Here is an 18,511-nt window from a genome sequence, read left to right on the forward strand (position 1 = left end):
TCGGCCAGCACGACTCCGGCCACCGCCTTCTCCGCCAGCACGACTGCGGCCACCGTCTCCTCAGCCAGCACGACTCCGGCCACTACCTCATCCGCCAGCACGACTCCGGCCACCATCTCCTCGGCCAGCACGACTCCGGCCACCGTCTCCTCGGCCAGCACGACTCCGGCCACCGCCTCATCCGCCAGCACGACTCCGGCCACCGTCTCCTCGGCCAGCACGACTCCGGCCACCGCCTTCTCCGCCAGCACGACTCAGGCCACCGTCTCCTCCGCCAGCACGACTCCGGCCACCGTCTCCTCGGCCAGCACGACTCCGGCCACCGTCTCCTCGGCCAGCACGACTCCGGCCACCGTCTCCTCGGCCAGCACGACTCCGGCCACCGTCTCCTCGGCCAGCACGACTCCGGCCACCGTCTCCTCGGCCAGCACGACTCCGGCCACTGCCTCATCCGCCAGCACGACTCCGGCCACCGTCTCCTCGGCCAGCACGACTCCGGCCACTGCCTTCTCCGCCAGCACGTCTCCGGCCACCGTCTCCTCGGCCAGCACGACTCCGGCCACTACCTCATCCGCCAGCACGACTCCGGCCACCATCTCCTCGGCCAGAACGACTCCGGCCACTGCCTCATCCGCCAGCACGACTCCGGCCACTGCCTCATCCGCCAGCATGACTCCGGCCACCGTCTCCTCGGCCAGCACGACTCCGGCCACCGCCTTCTCCGCCAGCACGACTCAGGCCACCGTCTCCTCGGCCAGCACGACTCCGGCCACCGCCTCCTCGGCCAGCACGACTCCGGCCACCGTCTCCTCGGCCAGCACGACTCCGGCCACCGTTTTCTCAGCCAGTACACCAAGCACCCCAAATGCTTCTGCCACAACCACCACCACAACTATTACAACAACAATCACCACACCTGGTAAAACACCTTCCACACTTAGCACCAACACCCCAACCACACTGCCTCCCTCCACTGCACCTAATACCACAACACCTACCAGTATCCCCACCATCACCACCCCCACAACGATACCTACCCCCACCACTTATACCAGCACCACTCCGAGCAGCACCACCATTGATACCAACACCACTCCGACTACCACCACCACCACCCCTACCACCGCCAACACCACTCCGACTACCACCACCACCACCCCTACCACCGCCAACACCACTCTGACTACCACCACCACCACTCCTACCACCGCCAACACCACTCCGACTACCACCACCACCACCCCTACCACCGCCAACACCACTCCGACTACCACCACCACCACCCCTACCACCGCCAACACCACTCCGACTACCACCACCACCACCCCTACCACCGCCAACACCACTCCGACTACCACCACCACCACCCCTACCACCGCCAACACCACTCCGACTACCACCACCACCACCCCTACCACCGCCAACACCACTCCGACTACCACCACCACCACCCCTACCACCGCCAACACCACTCCGACTACCACCACCACCACTCCCAGCACCACGACTCGTGATGCTTCCTGTGGTAAGTTGAATATTAGGTGCTATAACAAAGCCTGTATATAATTACGCTCCATGAATAACAGTGGAGACTTTGTGTTGATGACGTTTATTTATTTGCTAACATTCTTGTTAATATGGATCATAGGACACCTGTAACTCAATGGCAGGTCAGTATTGTTGGGGAGCAGTTCAGGTAAAGCCATGAGAATAAAATGTGATTTTATTTTCCATCTTCCTACCTTTCTTTCTCTCTTTCGTTTTTTCTCTCTTTATCTGTCTCTTTCTCTGTCTCTTTCTTTCATTATGTGGAGATGCCAGTGATGCACTGGGGTGGACAAATGTAAGGAGTCGTACAACACCAGGTTATAGTCCAACAGTGTTTTTTTTTCTGTTTGTTTTTTTTTGTTCACTGTATATTCGGGGGCTCTGTAGGTAACACCTCTCTGTCTGAACACGGTGATCGCCTTGGCAACAGGCAGTTGCAAAGACTATCTGTAATCACCATGTATTGTTCTGTGATTTATAAATGCGTAGGCTTTGAGGAGTTCCTGACATTTACCTGAGAAGGAGGAAGCCTCCGAAAGCTTGTAAATTTCAAATAAAATCGTTGGACTCTAACTTGGTGTTGTAAAATTGTTTACAATTGTCAACCCCAGTCCATCACCGGCATCTCCACATCACAGCTTTATTTGAAATCACAAGCTTTCGGAGCTTCACCTGACGAAGGAGCAAAGCTCCGAAAGCTTGTGATTTCAAATAAAGCTGTTGGACTATAACCTGGTGTTGTACGACTCCTTACATTTCTTTCATTAGGCTCTCCCTTGCTCGAGATGGTCATTGCCTGCCACTTGTGTGCTGTGAATGTTACTTTCCACTTATCAGTCCAGGTCTTGCTGCATGTGGGCATGGAATGCTTCACCATTTTTCACCATTATGACAGGAAAATTCACCACAGTGAATATTCTGAAACCCAACCCATTCATTGCTGAAGACACCATACAGTTATTCCTCTCCAATCCTTTCTCCCAGCAAATATCATGTAAAGGATGTCAATATTTTTAGAAGAGATCTGTTTAGGACGGCAATGATTAAGATTCTGATGCTTGATAATAAACAACATCATTTTCTTTTGCAGAACCACTGAAGTTCCTTCGTATTAATTTGATAAAGGTGGAAAGTGAAGCAATTTCCATTACCTGGGATACTAACAATGCATTCAAACAGCCTCGTTTCAATGTCACTATCTTCGCAGAGAGTGTTGCAGTGAATAAAACTCAAACTGAGCAAAAAGCAGCAGAATTTAGGAATCTCCAGCCTGACGTTGTATTTCAGATTTTAATATCCACAACTACTTGTGGTCAGCAGCAGACAATTACAAGGAAGGTCAGAACAGGTATGTTTGATGAACAAAATATTGCTTGCACTTTATATAGAATGAACAGCACAAAACAGGCCATTCAGTCTAACTGGTCTGTGTTGGTGTTTATGCTCCACACAAGCCTCCTCCCACCCCTCTTCATCTAACTTTATGAACAATTCCTTCGATTTCTTTCTCCCTCGTGTACTTTTCTAGCTTCCCCTTAAATGCATCTATGCTATTCGCCTCAACTACTCCTTGTGGCAGCGAGTTCCACAATATAACCACTCTCTGGGGAAAGAAGTTTCTCCTGAATTCCCTATTAGATTTATTGGTGACTATCTTAAATTTATGGTCCCTCGTTTTGGTCTGCCCCACAAGTGAAAACACCGTGGGCGCTAAATTGGGCTGTGTATCGCCCGTTGTTGCAGCGCTACGCGGTCTCTCGAACACCCAAGATGGTGACTTGTCTGCGCACGCATGTTTCCAGTGTGAGCTGCGCCGGATGCCATCTTGGTATAGGAGTTCATGCATGTGCAAATACCGAACACTGGAATCATGAAAAGTTGGGAGAAAATGCGTGCAATCAGTGTGCAATGCTGATTTAAAGTGAGAGACACTATTTTGGACCTTAATGCTCAACTCAACTCACAGTCCTAATCACGCACACCTGAACGTGTCTTAGAGTGCCTGGAGGACCCCCTGCCAGCACTATTTAAGGGGACTATCCAGGATTTACAGGTTAGTTGCTGGATTATTGCTTCTGGCTGCTGGTGGAATTGGAAGTGTTTTTGAAGCTCCCGATCCTCACTGAGAGCTCCTAGATTACATTTGAGAGTGGTTCGGCAGGTACTGCCTTATGGTTCGGAAAGTTACAAGCATGTTTGAACAACATTCCTGGCAACCATGGGTGGTCTGCTAGGGCTCCCACTGGGCATTGAGCACGACTGGGAGCATGCAGAAAGGCCACGCACAGCAGGTCAAGCTGTGAGGAGAGGGAGGACGAGGAGGCGCAGGGCGCTGAACAGGTCACCGGATCCAATGAGGGCCTTCAGGGACCAATTCTGTGACCTCAACATGACCGAGGATGATTGCATCCGACGCCCGAGGTTCACCAAGGAGGCCGTGACCGAGATCTGTCAACTGGTGCGGCCACAACTGCAGCCTCAGGGCAGGGCAAGGACAGCATTGCCTGTGGCTGTGAAGGTCACCGTGTCGCTGAATTTCTGCAGCTCGGTCATTTCAGGCCTCTGCTGGCGAAATGTGCAACATCTTGCAGTATGCAGTGCACTGCTGCATAAATGAGGTCACAGACGCACTGTACGAGATGAGGAACAGATTCATCACCTTCCCTCTTGACAGACAAGCAGAACGAGTGAGCACGGGGTTTCTCTCGAATTGCTGGATTCCTCATGGTGCAGGGTGCCATTGACTGCACGCACACTGCCCTGTGTGCCCCGCATCCAAACTCGGCCATCTTCGTCAACGGAAAGGGCTTCCTCTCCCTGAACGTGCATCTGGTGTGCGACCACATGCATCAAATCATGGAGGTCGATGCCCGCTACCCTGGGAGCAGTCATTTTGTTTTTATTCGTTCATGGGATGTGGGCGTCGCTGGTGAGGCCAGCATTTATTGTCCATCCCTAATTGCCCTTGAGAAGGTGGCGGTGAGCCGCCTTCTTAAACTGCTGCAGTCCGTGTGGTGAAGTTTCTCCCACAGTGCTGTTCGGTCGGGAATTCCAGGAATTTGAGCCAACAACGATATATTTCCAACTTGGGATGGTGTGTGACGTGGAGGGGAACGTGCAGTGGTGTTGTTCCCATGTGCCTGCTGCTCTTGTCCTTCTACGTGGTAGAGGTCGCGGGTTTGGGAGATGCTTTCAAAGAAGCCTTGTCGAGTTGCTGCAGTGCATCCCGTGGATGGTACACACTGCAGCCACTGTGCGCCGGTAGTGAAGGGAGTGAATGTTTAGGGTGGTGGATGGGGTGCCAATCAAGTGGGCTGCTTTGTCCTGGATGGTGTCAAGCTTCTTGAGTGTTGTTGGAGCTGGACTCATTCAGGCAAGTGGAGAGTATTCCATCACACTCCTGACTTGTGCCTTGTAGATGGTGGAAAGGCTTTGGGGAGTCAGGAGGTGAGTCACTCGCCACAGAATACCCAGCCTCTGTCCTGCTCTTGTAGCCACAGTATTTATATGGCTGGTCCAGTTAAGTTTCTGGTCAATGGTGACCCCCAGGATGTTGATGGTGGGGGATTCGGCGATGGTAATGCCGTTGAATGTCAAGGGGAGATGGTTAGACTCTATCTTGTTGGAGATGGTAATTGCCTGGCACTTTTCTGTCGAGAATGTTACTTGCCACTTATGAGCCCAAGCCTGGATGTTGTCCAGGTCTTGCTGCATGCGGGCTCGGACTGCTTCATTATCTGAGGGGTTGCGAATGGAACTGAACATTCTGCAATCATCAGTGAACATCCCCATTTCTGACCTCATGATGAAGGAAAAGTCATTGATGAAGCAGCTGAAGATGGTTGGGCCTAGGACACTGCCTTGAGGAACTCCTGCAGCAATGTCCTGGGGCTGAGATGATTGGCCACCAACAACCACTACCATCTTCCTTTGTGCTAGGTATGACTCCAGCCACTGGAGAGTTTTCCTCCTGATTCCCATTGACTTCAATTTTACTAGGGCTCCTCGGTGTCACACTCGGTCAAATGCTGCCTTGATGTCAAGGGCAGTCACTCTCACCTCACCTCTGGAATTCAGTTCTTTTGTCCATATTTGTATCAAGGCTGTAATGAGGTCTGGAGCCGAGTGGTCCTGGCGGAACCCAAACTGAGCATCGGTGAGCAAGTTATTGGTGAGTAAGTGCTGCTTGATAGCACTGTCGACGACACCTTCCATCACTTTGCTGATGATTGAGAGTAGACTGATGGGGCGGTAATTGGCGGTAATGTGGACAGGACATACCTTGGCAATTTTCCACATTGTCGGGTAGATGCCAGTGTTGTAGCTGTACTGGAACAGTTTCGCTGGAGGCGCAGCTAGTTCTGGAGCACAAGCATGCATGTAGTCCTGAGTTGTAGCTTCACCAGGTTGGCACCTCATTTTTAGGTACGCCTGGTGCTGCTCATGGCATGCTCTTCTACACTCCTCATTGAGTCGGGGTTGATCCCCTGGCTTGTTGGTAATGGTGGAGTGAGGAATATGTCGGGCCATGAGGTTACAGATTGTGCTGGAATACAATTCTGCTGCTGCTGACCCACAGTGCTTCATGGATGCCCAGTTTTGAGCTGCTAGATCTGTTCTGAATCTATCCCATTTAGCACGGTGGTAGTGCCACACAACACGTTGGATGGTGTCCTCAGTGCGAAGACGGGACTTCGTCTCCACGAGGACTGTGCGGTGGTCACTCCTACCAATACTGTCATGGACAGATGCATTTGCGACAGGTAGATTGGTGAGGACAAGGTCAAGTAAGTTTTTCCCTCGTGTTGGTTCTCTCACCACCTGCCGCAGGCCCAGTCTAGCAGCTATGTCCTTCAGGACTCGGCCAGCTCGGTCAGTAATGGTGCTACCGAGCCACTATTGGTGATGGATATTGAAGTCCCCCACCCAGAGTACATTCTGTGCCCTTGCTCCCCTCAGTGCTTCCTCCAAGTGGTGTTCAACATGGAGGAGGACTGATTCATCAGCCGAGGGAGGGCGTTAGGTGGTAATCAGCAGGAGGTTTCCTTGCCCATGTTTGACCTGATGCTATGAGATTTCATGGGGTCCGGAGTCAATGTTGAGGACTCCCAGGGCCACTCCCTCCTGACTGTATATCACTGTACCGCCACCTCTGGTGGGTCTGCCCTGCCAGTGGGACAGGACATACCCAGGGATGGTGATGGAAGAGTCTGGGACATTGGCTGAAAGATATGATTCTGTGAGTATGGCTATGTCAGGCTGTTGCTTGACTCGTCTGTGGGACAGCTCTCTCAATTTTGGCACAAGTCCCCAGATGTTAGTGAGGAGGACTTTGCAGGGTCGACTTTGCTTGGTTTGCCTTTGTCGTGTCCGGTGCCGGCTGGTCTGTCCGGTTTTATTCTTCTTGTGACTTTTTTTAGCGAGATTTTACAACTGAGTGGCTTGCTAGGCCATTTCAGACGGCAATTAAGAATCAACCACATTGCTGTGGGTCTGGAGTCACATATAGGCCAGACCGGGTAAGGGCGGCCGGTTTCCTTCCCTAAAGGACATTAGTGAACCAGATGGGTTTTTACGACAATCCGGTGGTTTCATGGCCACCATTACTGATACTAGTATTTTAATTCCAGATTTTATTTAATTAATTGAATTTAAATTCCCCAGCTGCCGTGGCGGGATTTGAACTCATGCCTCTGGATTACTCGTCCAGTAACATAACCACTATGCTACCGTACCCACAATACTAAGCCTCTGACCTGCTCTTGTTGCCACACTATTTATGTGGCTGGTCCAGTTAAGTTTCTGGTCAATGTTGACCCCCAGGATGTTCATGGTGGGGGATTCAGCGATGGTAATGCCATTGAATGTCAAGGGGAGGTGGTTAGACTCTCTCTTGTTGGAGACGGTCATTGCCTGGCACTTGTCTGTCGTGAATGTTACTTGCCACTTATGAGCCCAAGCCTGGATATTGTCTAGGTCTGGCTTCATGCGGGCATGGACTGCTTAGTTATCTGAGGGGTTGCGAAAAGAACTGGACACTGTGCAACCATCAGCGCACATCCCCATTTCTGACCTTATGATGGAAGGAAAATCATTGATGAAGCAGCTGAAGATGGTTGGGCCAAGGACCTGCTCTGAGGAACTCCTGCAGCCATGTCCTGGGGCTGAGATGATTGGCCTCCAACAAGCATTACCATCTTTCTTTGTGATAGGTACAACTCCAGCCATTGTAGAGTTTTCCCCGATTCCCATTGACTTCAATTTTACTAGGGATCCTTGGTGCCACAATCAGTCAAATGCTGTCTTGATGTTAAGGCAGCATTTGTCGTACCTTTGTCATGCGGCAGTCCAATGTGCCAGCTATCTTTCACCCGCCTTGGCAAGTCAAAGGCTGAGCAACAAGGGCTATAGTTGCACGCCGTGGCTCTTGACTCCGGTCAGGAACCCACGCACACTTGCACAACGGGCCTATATTGGGAGCCATGCTGCCACATGCAACATGGTGGAGCACACCATAGGCCTCCTCAAACAACGCTTCCGCCGCCTGGACCGGTCTGGAGGAGCCCTGCAGCGCCCTGCTGGGCGGGTGGGCAGATTTGTGGTGGTCTGCTGCATGCCGCACAAACTCGCCATCATGAGGGACCAGCCTTTGCCACCAATGATCGGAGAAAATCCTGAGCCAGAGGAGGATGAGGCTGAGGAGGAGGAAGAGGCTGAGGAGGAAGTGGGGGAGAAGCTGGAAGAGGAAGTGGAGGAAGATGCAAGGGTGCAACAGGGACCACACATCTTGTCTGCATGGACTCTGCATGCTCGCCTGATCCGTGCCTGCTATCAATCATGTCAACTACATCTCCCAACTCACCAACAGTCCTACATTCCATTGCAGCAATCTGAGCAGCAACCGTAGCTTGCAGATCTTTGATGACATCGGTTTATGCTGCAATGGAAGCCGCGACATTGGCCATTTGACACTGCATCATGGTGGTTTCCATCGGTGTGCTGATGAAGGTGACCACCCATTCCATGTTGGAAAGGATGGGCTCCAAGCTCTGCGCAAAGCCGTGCGCCAAGTTGGAGCTGGACTCCTCCATGCCCCTTCTCATTGTGCGCAGGCTTTCTGGCAGGTTTTCTAGTGCCCCAAGCATTTGGTTGTGTACGCCCATCAGCCATCTTCTGTCGCCTGGCCCATCGAAGCCCTCATCTGACTCCTCTGCAGCAGAACCAGTGAGTGACCTCGCCCTCCGGCAAGCTGGCACCTGCGGTAGCCACTCCCCCCGCCCCGGCTCCTGTGCACTTGTGCCCGGTGTCTCACCATGTGCAAATCACTCCTCTAAATTAGCCTCTAAACGACGCGCAGTGTCAGTCTCTGAGCTGGTGGAAGCGAGTGTCAGATCGAGTGACGGTGTGGCTTCAGTGTCCCCCTCCCCCTCCTCCTCCTTGGACGGTACCGCCACATGTTCTTGGGTATCTGCAATGACATAGGGAAACAGGTTGAGTTGTGGCAGAGGACAGTGTGTCGGTGAGAATCCTCCAAGATGGGCTCGGTTTTCAAAGTAAAAAAAAACGGGTGGGCATTAAAATTTGCCGCCATTTCAGACCCGCCTCCAACCCGCCTATTTCTGGTTTTCATGGAAGTGGGATGAGGGGCTGGAGGCCAACCCTCTCCCAGGAGGCGGGTTGGGCCTTAAAACCTTTCAAGGAGGCTTCAGTCCTCCATTTTTAGCTAATTCCCCAATTCAACCCTGGGGGGCTGGGATTCCCGGGTCTTCTGTTTTACGCCTCGTGAAAGGAGGCGAGAAGGCCCGAGACTGCAGGTAAGTGCCTAGAAAGGCACAGCTTGTGGGCCCGGAGGAGCAGGAGTGCTTCCCCCAGGCCCAACAAGCTGACCTGCACCAACCCCGCCCCCCCCCACACCCTGATAGTGGACCACCGACCCCAATCCTCCCCCTCCGATTCCAATACTTCGACTCCAACCCCTAACCGTGATCTTCCCTCTCTGACCCCTGACTCCAATGCCGATCCTCCCCCTCCGATACCAATCCTTCGAAGTCCAATCCTCCCCCTAAACGATTGCGGGCCCCCACGATAACCTCCCTTCCACACCCATGACTGACGCCCCCCCCCCCACCACCCCGCCACCGATCCCATCCCACATGACTCGCGACCCCCGTGCCCACCTATGCCGACCTATGCTGACATGTTCCCCATGGCCACCTGTGCCCCTTGCCAACCCATGTTTCTCCCCCCCCTCCCCCTCCCCACGGGAAACCCGTACTAATGGGTGTCCTGACCTCAATTTGACCCCCTCACCCTCTTCCCGGCCTCGTTTCAAAATTGAGCCCGATGTGTCTGTCATGATCGAATAGCTGCCAGTGTTTGTGACCTGTGAGTGGTTGGGGTTAAGAGGTGCAGGCTGCCGATGATGTGCGCTGAGCACGCCCCATTTCCGGCTTCCTCATTCTCCGTGCAGCCTCTCAGCAGCGCGGGTAGCACTCGCTGCACGGAGATTATAGTTGAGGAGTGTGAAATGTTGGATGGGATAAACATATTGAGAGAGGGAATATTAAGGGGTTTAGCATCTTTGAAAGTGTATAAATCGCCAGGCCCGGATGAAATGAATCCCAGGCTATTAAGAGAAGCAAGGGAGGAAATAGTGGAGGCTCTGACCATCATTTTCCAATCCTCACTGGATACCAGCGTGGTGCCGGACGATTGGAGGACTGCTTACGTTGTATAAAAAGGGAGGAAGAGATAGACCGAGTAATTGTAGGCCAGTCAGTCCAACCTCGGTGGTGGGCAAATTATTGGAATCAATTCTAAGGGACAGCATGAATCATCATTTAGGAAGGCACGGGTTTATCAAGGGCAGTCAGCATGGATTTGTTAATGGAAGGTTGTGTCTGACTAACTTGATTGAATTTTTTGAGGAGGCAACAAGGAGGGTTGATGAGGGCAACGCATTTGATGCAGTGTACATGGATTTTAGCAAGGCTTTTGACAAGGTCCCACATGGCAGACAGGTCAAAAAAGTAAAATCCCATGAGACCCAAGGGAAAGTGGCGAGTTGGATCCAAAATTGGCTCAGTGGCAGGAAGCAAAGGGTAACGGTTGCTGGGTGATTTTGCGACTGGAAGGCTGTTTCCAGTGGGGTTCCGCAAGGCTCAGTACTAGGTCTCTTGCTTTCTGTGGTATATATTAATGATTTGGATTTGAATGTGGGGGGCTTGATCAAGAACTTTGCAGATGATACAAAAATTGGCCGTCTGGTTGATAGTGAGGAGGAAAGCTGTAGACTGCGGGAAGATATCAACGGACTGGTCAGGTGGGCAGAAAAGTGACAAATGGAATTCAATCCGGAGAAGTGTGAGGTAATGCATTTGGGGAGGGCAAACAAGGTAAGGGAGTACACAATGAATCGTAGGATACTGAGAGGTGTAGAGGAACAAAGGGACCTTGGAGTGTCTGTCCACAGATCCCTGAAGGTAGCAGGACAGGTTGATAAGTTGGTTAAAATGGCATAAGGGATACTTTCCTTTAGTAGCTGAGGCATGGAATATCAGAGCAGGGTGGTTATGCTGGAACTGTATAAAACATTGGTTAAGCTACAGCTTGAGTACTGCATACAGTTCTGGTCACCACATTACAGGAAAGATGTGATTGCACTAGAGAGGGTACAGAGGAGATTTACGAGGATGTTGCCAGAGCTGGAGAATTTTAGCTATGAGAAGAGATTCGATAGGCTGGGGTTGTTTTCTCTGGAATAAAGGAGGCTGACTAGAATAAAGGGACTAGATAGAGTGGATAGGGAGGACGTAATTCCCTTAGCAGAGGGGTCAGTGACCAGGGGGCATAGATTTAAAGTAATTGGTAGAAGGATTAGAGGGGAGCTGAGGAGAAATGTTTTCACCCAGAGGATGTTGGGGGTTTGGAACTTGCTGCCTGAAAAGGTGGTAGAGGCAGAAACCCTCATCTCATTTAAAAAATACTTGAAGTGCTGTAACCTGCAGGGCTATGGACCAAGCGCTGGAAAGTGGGATTAAGCAGGATAGCTCCTTTTTGGCCGGCACGGACACAATGGGCCGAATGGCGTCCTGTGCCGTAACGTTCTATGAGTCTATGATTATGTCGACCCTATCAAACTCTTTGAAAATCATAATGACCTCGATCACATTACCTCTCAGCCTTCCCTTTTCTAGAGAAAAGACCCCAACCTGTTCACTCTTTCCTGATAGGTATAAGCTCTCAGTTCTGGTATCATCCTTGTAAATCTTTTTTTGCACCTTCTCCAGTAACTCTATATCCTTGTCACAGCACATCCCTCCTAAACATGAGCTGTGAAAATGGAGGAGTCAACAGGTAGCAAGCTTTAGGAACAACACCTCATCATTTCTCTGAAGCACTCTGGTCGCTCTCTGGTCTGATCATCGACTTTAGACACCAGACTTTAGCAAAATCTGTCACTTCTTTCACAGCAAGGAAGGTGGGAACTTGGGAGTGGATCTGTCAGTACTCAAGGAGGGGACAAGACGGGCTGGCATTTTAGATAGGAGGGGTCAGTGTTTTGAATGGGAGGAGAACCTCTGTCAGAACACAGGGCTGGGAGGGGGAAGGTTGAGCCCTCCCTGTTGACCTGTTCTTACCCTCTTCGGAGCTGGTGGACCCGCTGTACTTCATGATCACACCTGTTTTAATTTCATACCTGGTCCTCAGGTTTTCCATCTCAATTTTTTCCCATTTAACGCAGGCCTCTCACTTCCTTATTTATTTTCATGTCCTTTATCTGTTATTTCTTTACTGATTCTATTACTTGATTGAGATGATACGTCATTCCATTGGCACTTCCTCCCTGGGGTCGATTTTAACCGACACGACTGGCGGAAACGGGGAGGGTGGGCAGTTAAAAACCAGCAGCTTATTTACCCGCCTGGAACTCGAACCTTTCCCACCGTCTCTGATACTAATCTGCAGGGTTCTAACAGGCAGTGCTGACATCCAGCGTTGAAATAGTGGAGTCTGTATTTCCCTCATATCAATATGTTTTGCATGAACGTTATGGACAAACACATGTCACATTGCTGGGCCTTCCCTCTGGGAAAGGGAGGGAGGACAGGAGCACATCGGAGCACTTTTCCAACCCATCCGCTCAGATACGCCGGTAAACTGGTGGGAAGGTGCCAGAAAGTCCGAGCCGCAGTAACCCCGATACGAACTCGGGAGAGGGTTAGCGGCGTCTGGAAGGGGAATCGCTGCACGCTCGAATGACAGTCATAGATTGAGTCTCGGCCTTTTACCCTCCCGGGTCTCACCTTCGTGTTGAATGTGGGACTCCCGTCCCAACCCGGTGGAAATCACAAGGTGGACGGTGGGTGGGACCGGGATCTCAGGTGACGGGGCCACGGCCGAGGATCCGAGTTAACGGTCTCTGGCATTAAGGTGGGTGGGAGGGTATCGTGATCGGGGAGAGTGATGGAGCCGGGGAAGCCCCAGGTTTTCTTGTGGGGCTCCTGCTCCACATGGCCCACAAGGAAACCCAAAAAATTAAAAGTACTTACTTTTCTGCTTCCCGGCTTTCCCCTGCTTCCCAAAACCCGGCGGTTAAAATGGTGGTGGGAGGGGGCACGGTGAGAACAGAGCGGTAAGTACTTCACCGTTGTTTTAACTCCCCACACGCATTCTTCTCATTGGGAGCGGGAGGTTAATATCGGGACTAATGTCTCTATTTCCATTTCAAACTAGAACTGCGTCAAATTTACGATTCAGGTTTTACTCAAGAAGTAACATTTTTTTCTACTTTCCAAAGTTGCCGCAGTGGTGGAAGTGTCGACAAGAATTACAAATGTGGAATTCACATCGGATTTTGAAGATAAAAACAGCCAGAAATACACAGACTTTGTAAAGAATTTCACAGCCGAAGTAAGTCACTCTTGCCTGTGGAGGGAAAAGAGTCAGGGGACAGATTGGATAGAAAAAAACAGACCGTAGCATGTGTATGTTTTTGCAAATAAGGTTACATGAGAAGCTGCTTTTTCTCCTTGTGAGATTTCAAAGTACCTTGTACTCACTGTAGATGGCGAGTGTTTGAACACTGACCAACTGTGCTCACAGACCATCGTTCTCCTCTATCTGATGCCTTTTTAAATTTCTGTTTGGAAAACAATCAATATACAGTGATAGCAATGGTTAAATCATGGACATTCTGGAAGATCTTAACTTTCCCACCATAACCTACCCACAGAGCACATTTTGGTCAGTTAAAATGAGAAAATGAAAGAAAGGAAAATAGACACAACTAGACATAATTACGTAAGGAATGTGAATGATTAGATAGTACAGTACTTGGCTATGAATTACAGTATCTCTTATAGGCAAACACAGCATCAGCCACTTTGAACATAGTGAGATCAAGCAACAGACTTAATCCAGGGACGCAGCATTGAAATGAATAACGATTAATCTGATTTTGTTTGTTTGGCTACGAGATGCAAGACCAGTGCCATTTAATCCCAGCTGGCTATTGAAAGAGCTAGCCCCCTCCTCACCCCCCCACCCCCGATATCCACAGATGGCCTTTGATTAAGGTTAGATGAGGGTAACCTTGCCACATCCAGTTGTGAATGGTGGTGGACAATTAAATAACTAAAGGGAGAAGGAGGCTCTGCAAACATCCCCATCCTCAATGATGGCGGAGTCCAGCACATGAGTGCAAAAGACAAGGCTGAAGCGTTTGCGACCATCTTCAGCCAGAAGTGCCGAGTGGATGATCCATCTCGGCCTCCTCACGATATCCCCACCATCACAGAAGCCAGTCTTCAGCCAATTCGATTCACTCCACGTGATATCAAGAAACGGCTGAGTGCACTGGATACAGCAAAGGCTATGGGCCCCGACAACATCCCAGCTGTAGTGCTGAAGACTTGTGCTCCAGAACTAGCTGCGCCTCTAGCCAAGCCGTTCCAGTACAACTACAACTACAACACTGGGATCTACCCGATAATGTGGAAAATTGCCCAGGTATGTCCTGTCCACAAAAAGCAGGACAAATCCAATCTAGCCAATTACCGCCCCATCAGTCTACTCTCAATCATCAGCAAAGTGATGGAAGGTGTTGTTGACAGTGCTATCAAGCGGCACTTGCTCACCAATAACCTGCTCACCGATGCTCGGTTTGGGTTCCGCCAAGACCACTGTGCTCCAGACCTCATTACAGCCTTGGTCCAAACATGGACAAAAGAGCTGAATTCCAGAGGTGAGGTGAGAGTGACTGCCCTTGACATCAAGGCAGCATTTGACCGAGAGTGGCACCAAGGAGCTCTAGTAAAATTGAAGTCAATGGGAATCAGGGGGAAAACTCTCCAGTGGCTGGAGTCATACCTAGCACAAAGTAAGATGGTAGTGGTTGTTGGAGGCCAATCATCTCAGCCCCAGGATATTGCTGCAGGAGTTCCTCAGGGTAGTGTCCTAGGCTCAACCATCTTCAGCTGCTTCATCAATGACCTTCCCTCCATCATAAGGTCAGAATTGGGGACGTTCGCTGATGATTGCAGAGTGTTCAGTTCCATTCGCAACCCCTCAGATAATGAAGCAGTCCGAGCCCGCATGCAGCAAGACCTGGACAACATCCAGGCTTGGGCTCATAAGTGGCAAGTAATATTCGCGCCAGATAATTGCCAGGCAATGTCCATCTCCAACAAGGGAGGGTCTAACCACCTCCCCTTGACATTCAATGGCATTACCGTCACCGAATCCCCCACCATCAACATCCTAGGGGTCACCATTGACCAGAAACTTAACTGGACCTGCCATATAAATACTGTGGCTACAAGGGCAGGTCAGAGGCTGGATATTCTGCGGCGAGTGACTCACCTCCTGACTCCCCAAAGCCTTTCCACCATCTGCAAGGCACAAGTCAGGAGTGTGATGGAATACTCTCCACTTGCCTGGATGAGTGCAGCTCCAACAACACTCAAGAAGCTTGACACCATCCAGGACAAAGCAGCCCGCTTGATTGGCAACCCATCCACCACCGGCGCACTGTGGCTGCAGTGTGTACAATCCACAGGATGCACTCCAGCAACTCACCAAGGCTTCTTCGACAGCACCTCCCAAACCTGCGACCTCTACCACCTAGAAGGACAAGAGCAGCAGGCACATGGGAACAACACCACCTGCACGTTCCCCTCCAAGTCACACACCATCCCGACTTGGAAATATATCGCCATTCCTTCATCGTCGCTGGGTCAAAATCCTGAAACTCCCTTCCTAACAGCACTGTGGGAGAACCGTCACCACACGGACTGCAGCGGATCAAGAATGCGGCTCACCACCACCTTCTCAAGGGCAATTAGGGATGGGCAATAAATGCCAGCCTCGCCAGCAACGCCCACATCCCATGAACCAATTAAAAATAAATATGAAGAGCATTTAGCGATGCTCATGTTCTGTGGGGAAAAAATTAAACAAATCTCAGAAGTGGATATCTGTTTCTTTCCTTTCAGCTGGAAAAAGGACTTACAGCAGAAATCCGGGATTTAATCAGGCGTGGGAAAATGAGAATCATTGTCACATCTATTGAACAAGGTAGCCTGATTGTAAAGTTTGGTGTGGCGACATCAACAAACGTGAATGTCACTGTATCTGATATCAAAGAAACGCTTACGGAATCTTTAAACAACACGCAACAGTTTGCTGTAGACCTTCAAAACACAACCATTTCAGGTAAGGAATTCCACAACAAGCATTTCAACCACTGGCCTCAGGGGACTTGGTAAAATTCTAGAAGAATTGAGAAAGGCCAAAGATTATCCTGCAGGTGCCACTAAAGATTAAAAAGAACAGAAGGGAGACAACGCTGAATCATGAAGTGGATAAGTGATTCCAAACTTGGGTTTTAAAAGCCTGAAGAGTTTAGGAATAAAGGAAGACAGGGGAATGGAAGGAGTTCCACAGTTTTGGGAGCCTGGCAAAGAATGATCCAGAGTAGGTGATGATGGGATGAGGCTTGATTCTAATAGTTGGATTCACAGGGAGGAGGAAGAGCATGCAGGGCCTGACTAATGTTAGTTTGGTGGCTAACGTTGACAAGGTTAAGTTGAAAAAAAATGTTGATTCTCTGAGGCCTGGATTGATGATATCAGCAAGCAAAACATTTTGACTGGATCATACTGAACGGTTACAGGCTGGCAGCTGGCTACTTCTGAATGAGCCTTGGGTTGTGGTCTAGGCTCAGGAGCCCAGTGAAAAACATTAAAAAGTGTAAAATCTTAATTTCTTTGTGCTTCAATTTTTGTGAGCAGACAGTGTTGTGCATGATAAACTGATTAATTTGCAGTGTCTATAGATGCCACCTGCAGGAAAAATAACCTGATGGAATTAAATCACCTCGTAAAATGACCTCATAAACAGAGCAGGAGGGTTTTTTCCGTTTTGCTGGGTTCTAAATCCCAACACTTATTTCCGTTTGGATTCTTGCAACTGGAAGAGAGTGCAGACCTTTATTCTTTACGGCTGGTTCAAAACCCAAGCCCAGAGGTAACAGAATAGTGTTCTGACTCACTGCACTATCCAACTCCTGTCACATGGGCCATCTGCCCATACTGTTCAGGGACCATTCTGAATTAATATTTTCTAACCATTCAGAGATGACATTTCCCTTGGAGTAAAGTAAGGAAAGAGGAGTCTTCAAATACTTCTAAACTGGTGAAATTCAAATTGAATCAATTTTCTAACCCCGATCTGTGCTTATCATTACAGACAGAGACAGCTGCCAACCAGGGCTGAATGACTGTTCAGGTAATGGAACGTGTATAAGATTAAATGCAACTTACACCTGTCAGTGTAATGCTGGGTTCACAGACACAAGCCCCAACACACCTGGAAGAACATGTGAAGGTAGGACATTGTCTGAGTTTAACACGGCTTTAAGTCATTGGGTTAAAGTAACTTTAGCTCCAACTGATTGTTTGTTTGTTTTTATCTGATTCTTGTTTCAGATGTTGACGAGTGTCAGACTGGGAACAACACATGCTCTGATTTTGCTGCCTGCACAAACACCCCAGGGAATTACTCATGTGCATGTTTCCAAGGAATTTTAGATACCAATCCGGCAAACCCAGGAACACAGTGCAGAGGTAAAGATCTGAAGTGTTTAAATGAGGAGATATGGAACATTAAGGAATATTAAAAGCGTTCAGGTTTGAAATGATTCTTGGTGATATTAATACTAGAGTTTGTCTGACATTCCTCTCCCCACTATTTTAACAGAGGCATTGCCCATTTGATATAAATGGATTAACGACTTGGTTAAACTAACAGAGGAATGTCACAGAATCATCGGCCCCAATATTTATGGGGAGGGAGTGGGGGCGTGTGTCAGCGGCCAGGAAACCCGGAAATACCGGGAAGTTGGAGGTTCTGTAGAATTTAATGGCGCAGAATTAAACGGCAGAACCTCACAGAATTTTTTCCTCAATTTCCCGCCAGGCAGTCGGCCAAATTGAGAGGCAGGCCAGCTACCGGGCGGGATAGCCTGCTGTGGAAGGGAGAGGCTGGGGAGGAATGTCGATGGTCCCCGGCAATCGAGAAATCGGGGGTCGTGGTTGGTGGTGGTGGGGGGGACTCGCAGTGTGGTAGCGAGGGGCGTGAGGCCAACGATCGCGGGGGTTAGGGGGAGGGGCGACAGATGTTGCAGGGAGGGGCGAGAGGTCGCGGGTGTTGGGGGGCGGGGCGAGAGATTGCGGGGGTTCGGGGGAGATCACGGAGGGCCTGAATACCACAGGGCGGGGTGGGGGTCGGCAGATCGCGTGGTTGAGTTTGAAGATCGCGGTAGAAGATGTGCTTGGACGGCCCGGGGGAAGCACTCCTGCTCCTCCTTGTCCACAAAATCTGAGGAATGGAGTCTGATTTAAATATTGTAATTACGGACTCGCCTCGGTAAAACTGGTAAGAGGCGCGTTCTCGATGGTTT

At 50.1% G+C, this 18,511-nt stretch overlaps 2 protein-coding genes across 2 annotated transcripts in view; both read left to right on the forward strand.

Moving 5' to 3' along the window:
• LOC137326860 (uncharacterized) overlaps positions 1 to 18,511 on the forward strand; it is a 64,555-nt gene that overhangs the window by 36,740 nt on the left and 9,304 nt on the right. Inside the window, exon 8 of the mRNA XM_067992241.1 lies at positions 17,538 to 17,675. Coding sequence (XP_067848342.1) covers positions 17,538 to 17,675 — 138 coding nt within the window. The remainder of the gene's footprint in view (positions 1 to 17,537; positions 17,676 to 18,511) is intronic.
• LOC137327525 (uncharacterized) lies at positions 469 to 1,404 on the forward strand (the record flags this gene model as incomplete). Its single annotated transcript, XM_067993426.1, has 1 exon — positions 469 to 1,404. A coding segment is annotated over one exon (936 nt), but the record flags the coding sequence as incomplete, so codon positions are not given.

This window comes from Heptranchias perlo, chromosome 11 (assembly GCF_035084215.1).
Source record: "Heptranchias perlo isolate sHepPer1 chromosome 11, sHepPer1.hap1, whole genome shotgun sequence".
In the NCBI taxonomy this organism is placed as follows: Eukaryota; Metazoa; Chordata; class Chondrichthyes; order Hexanchiformes; family Hexanchidae; genus Heptranchias; species Heptranchias perlo.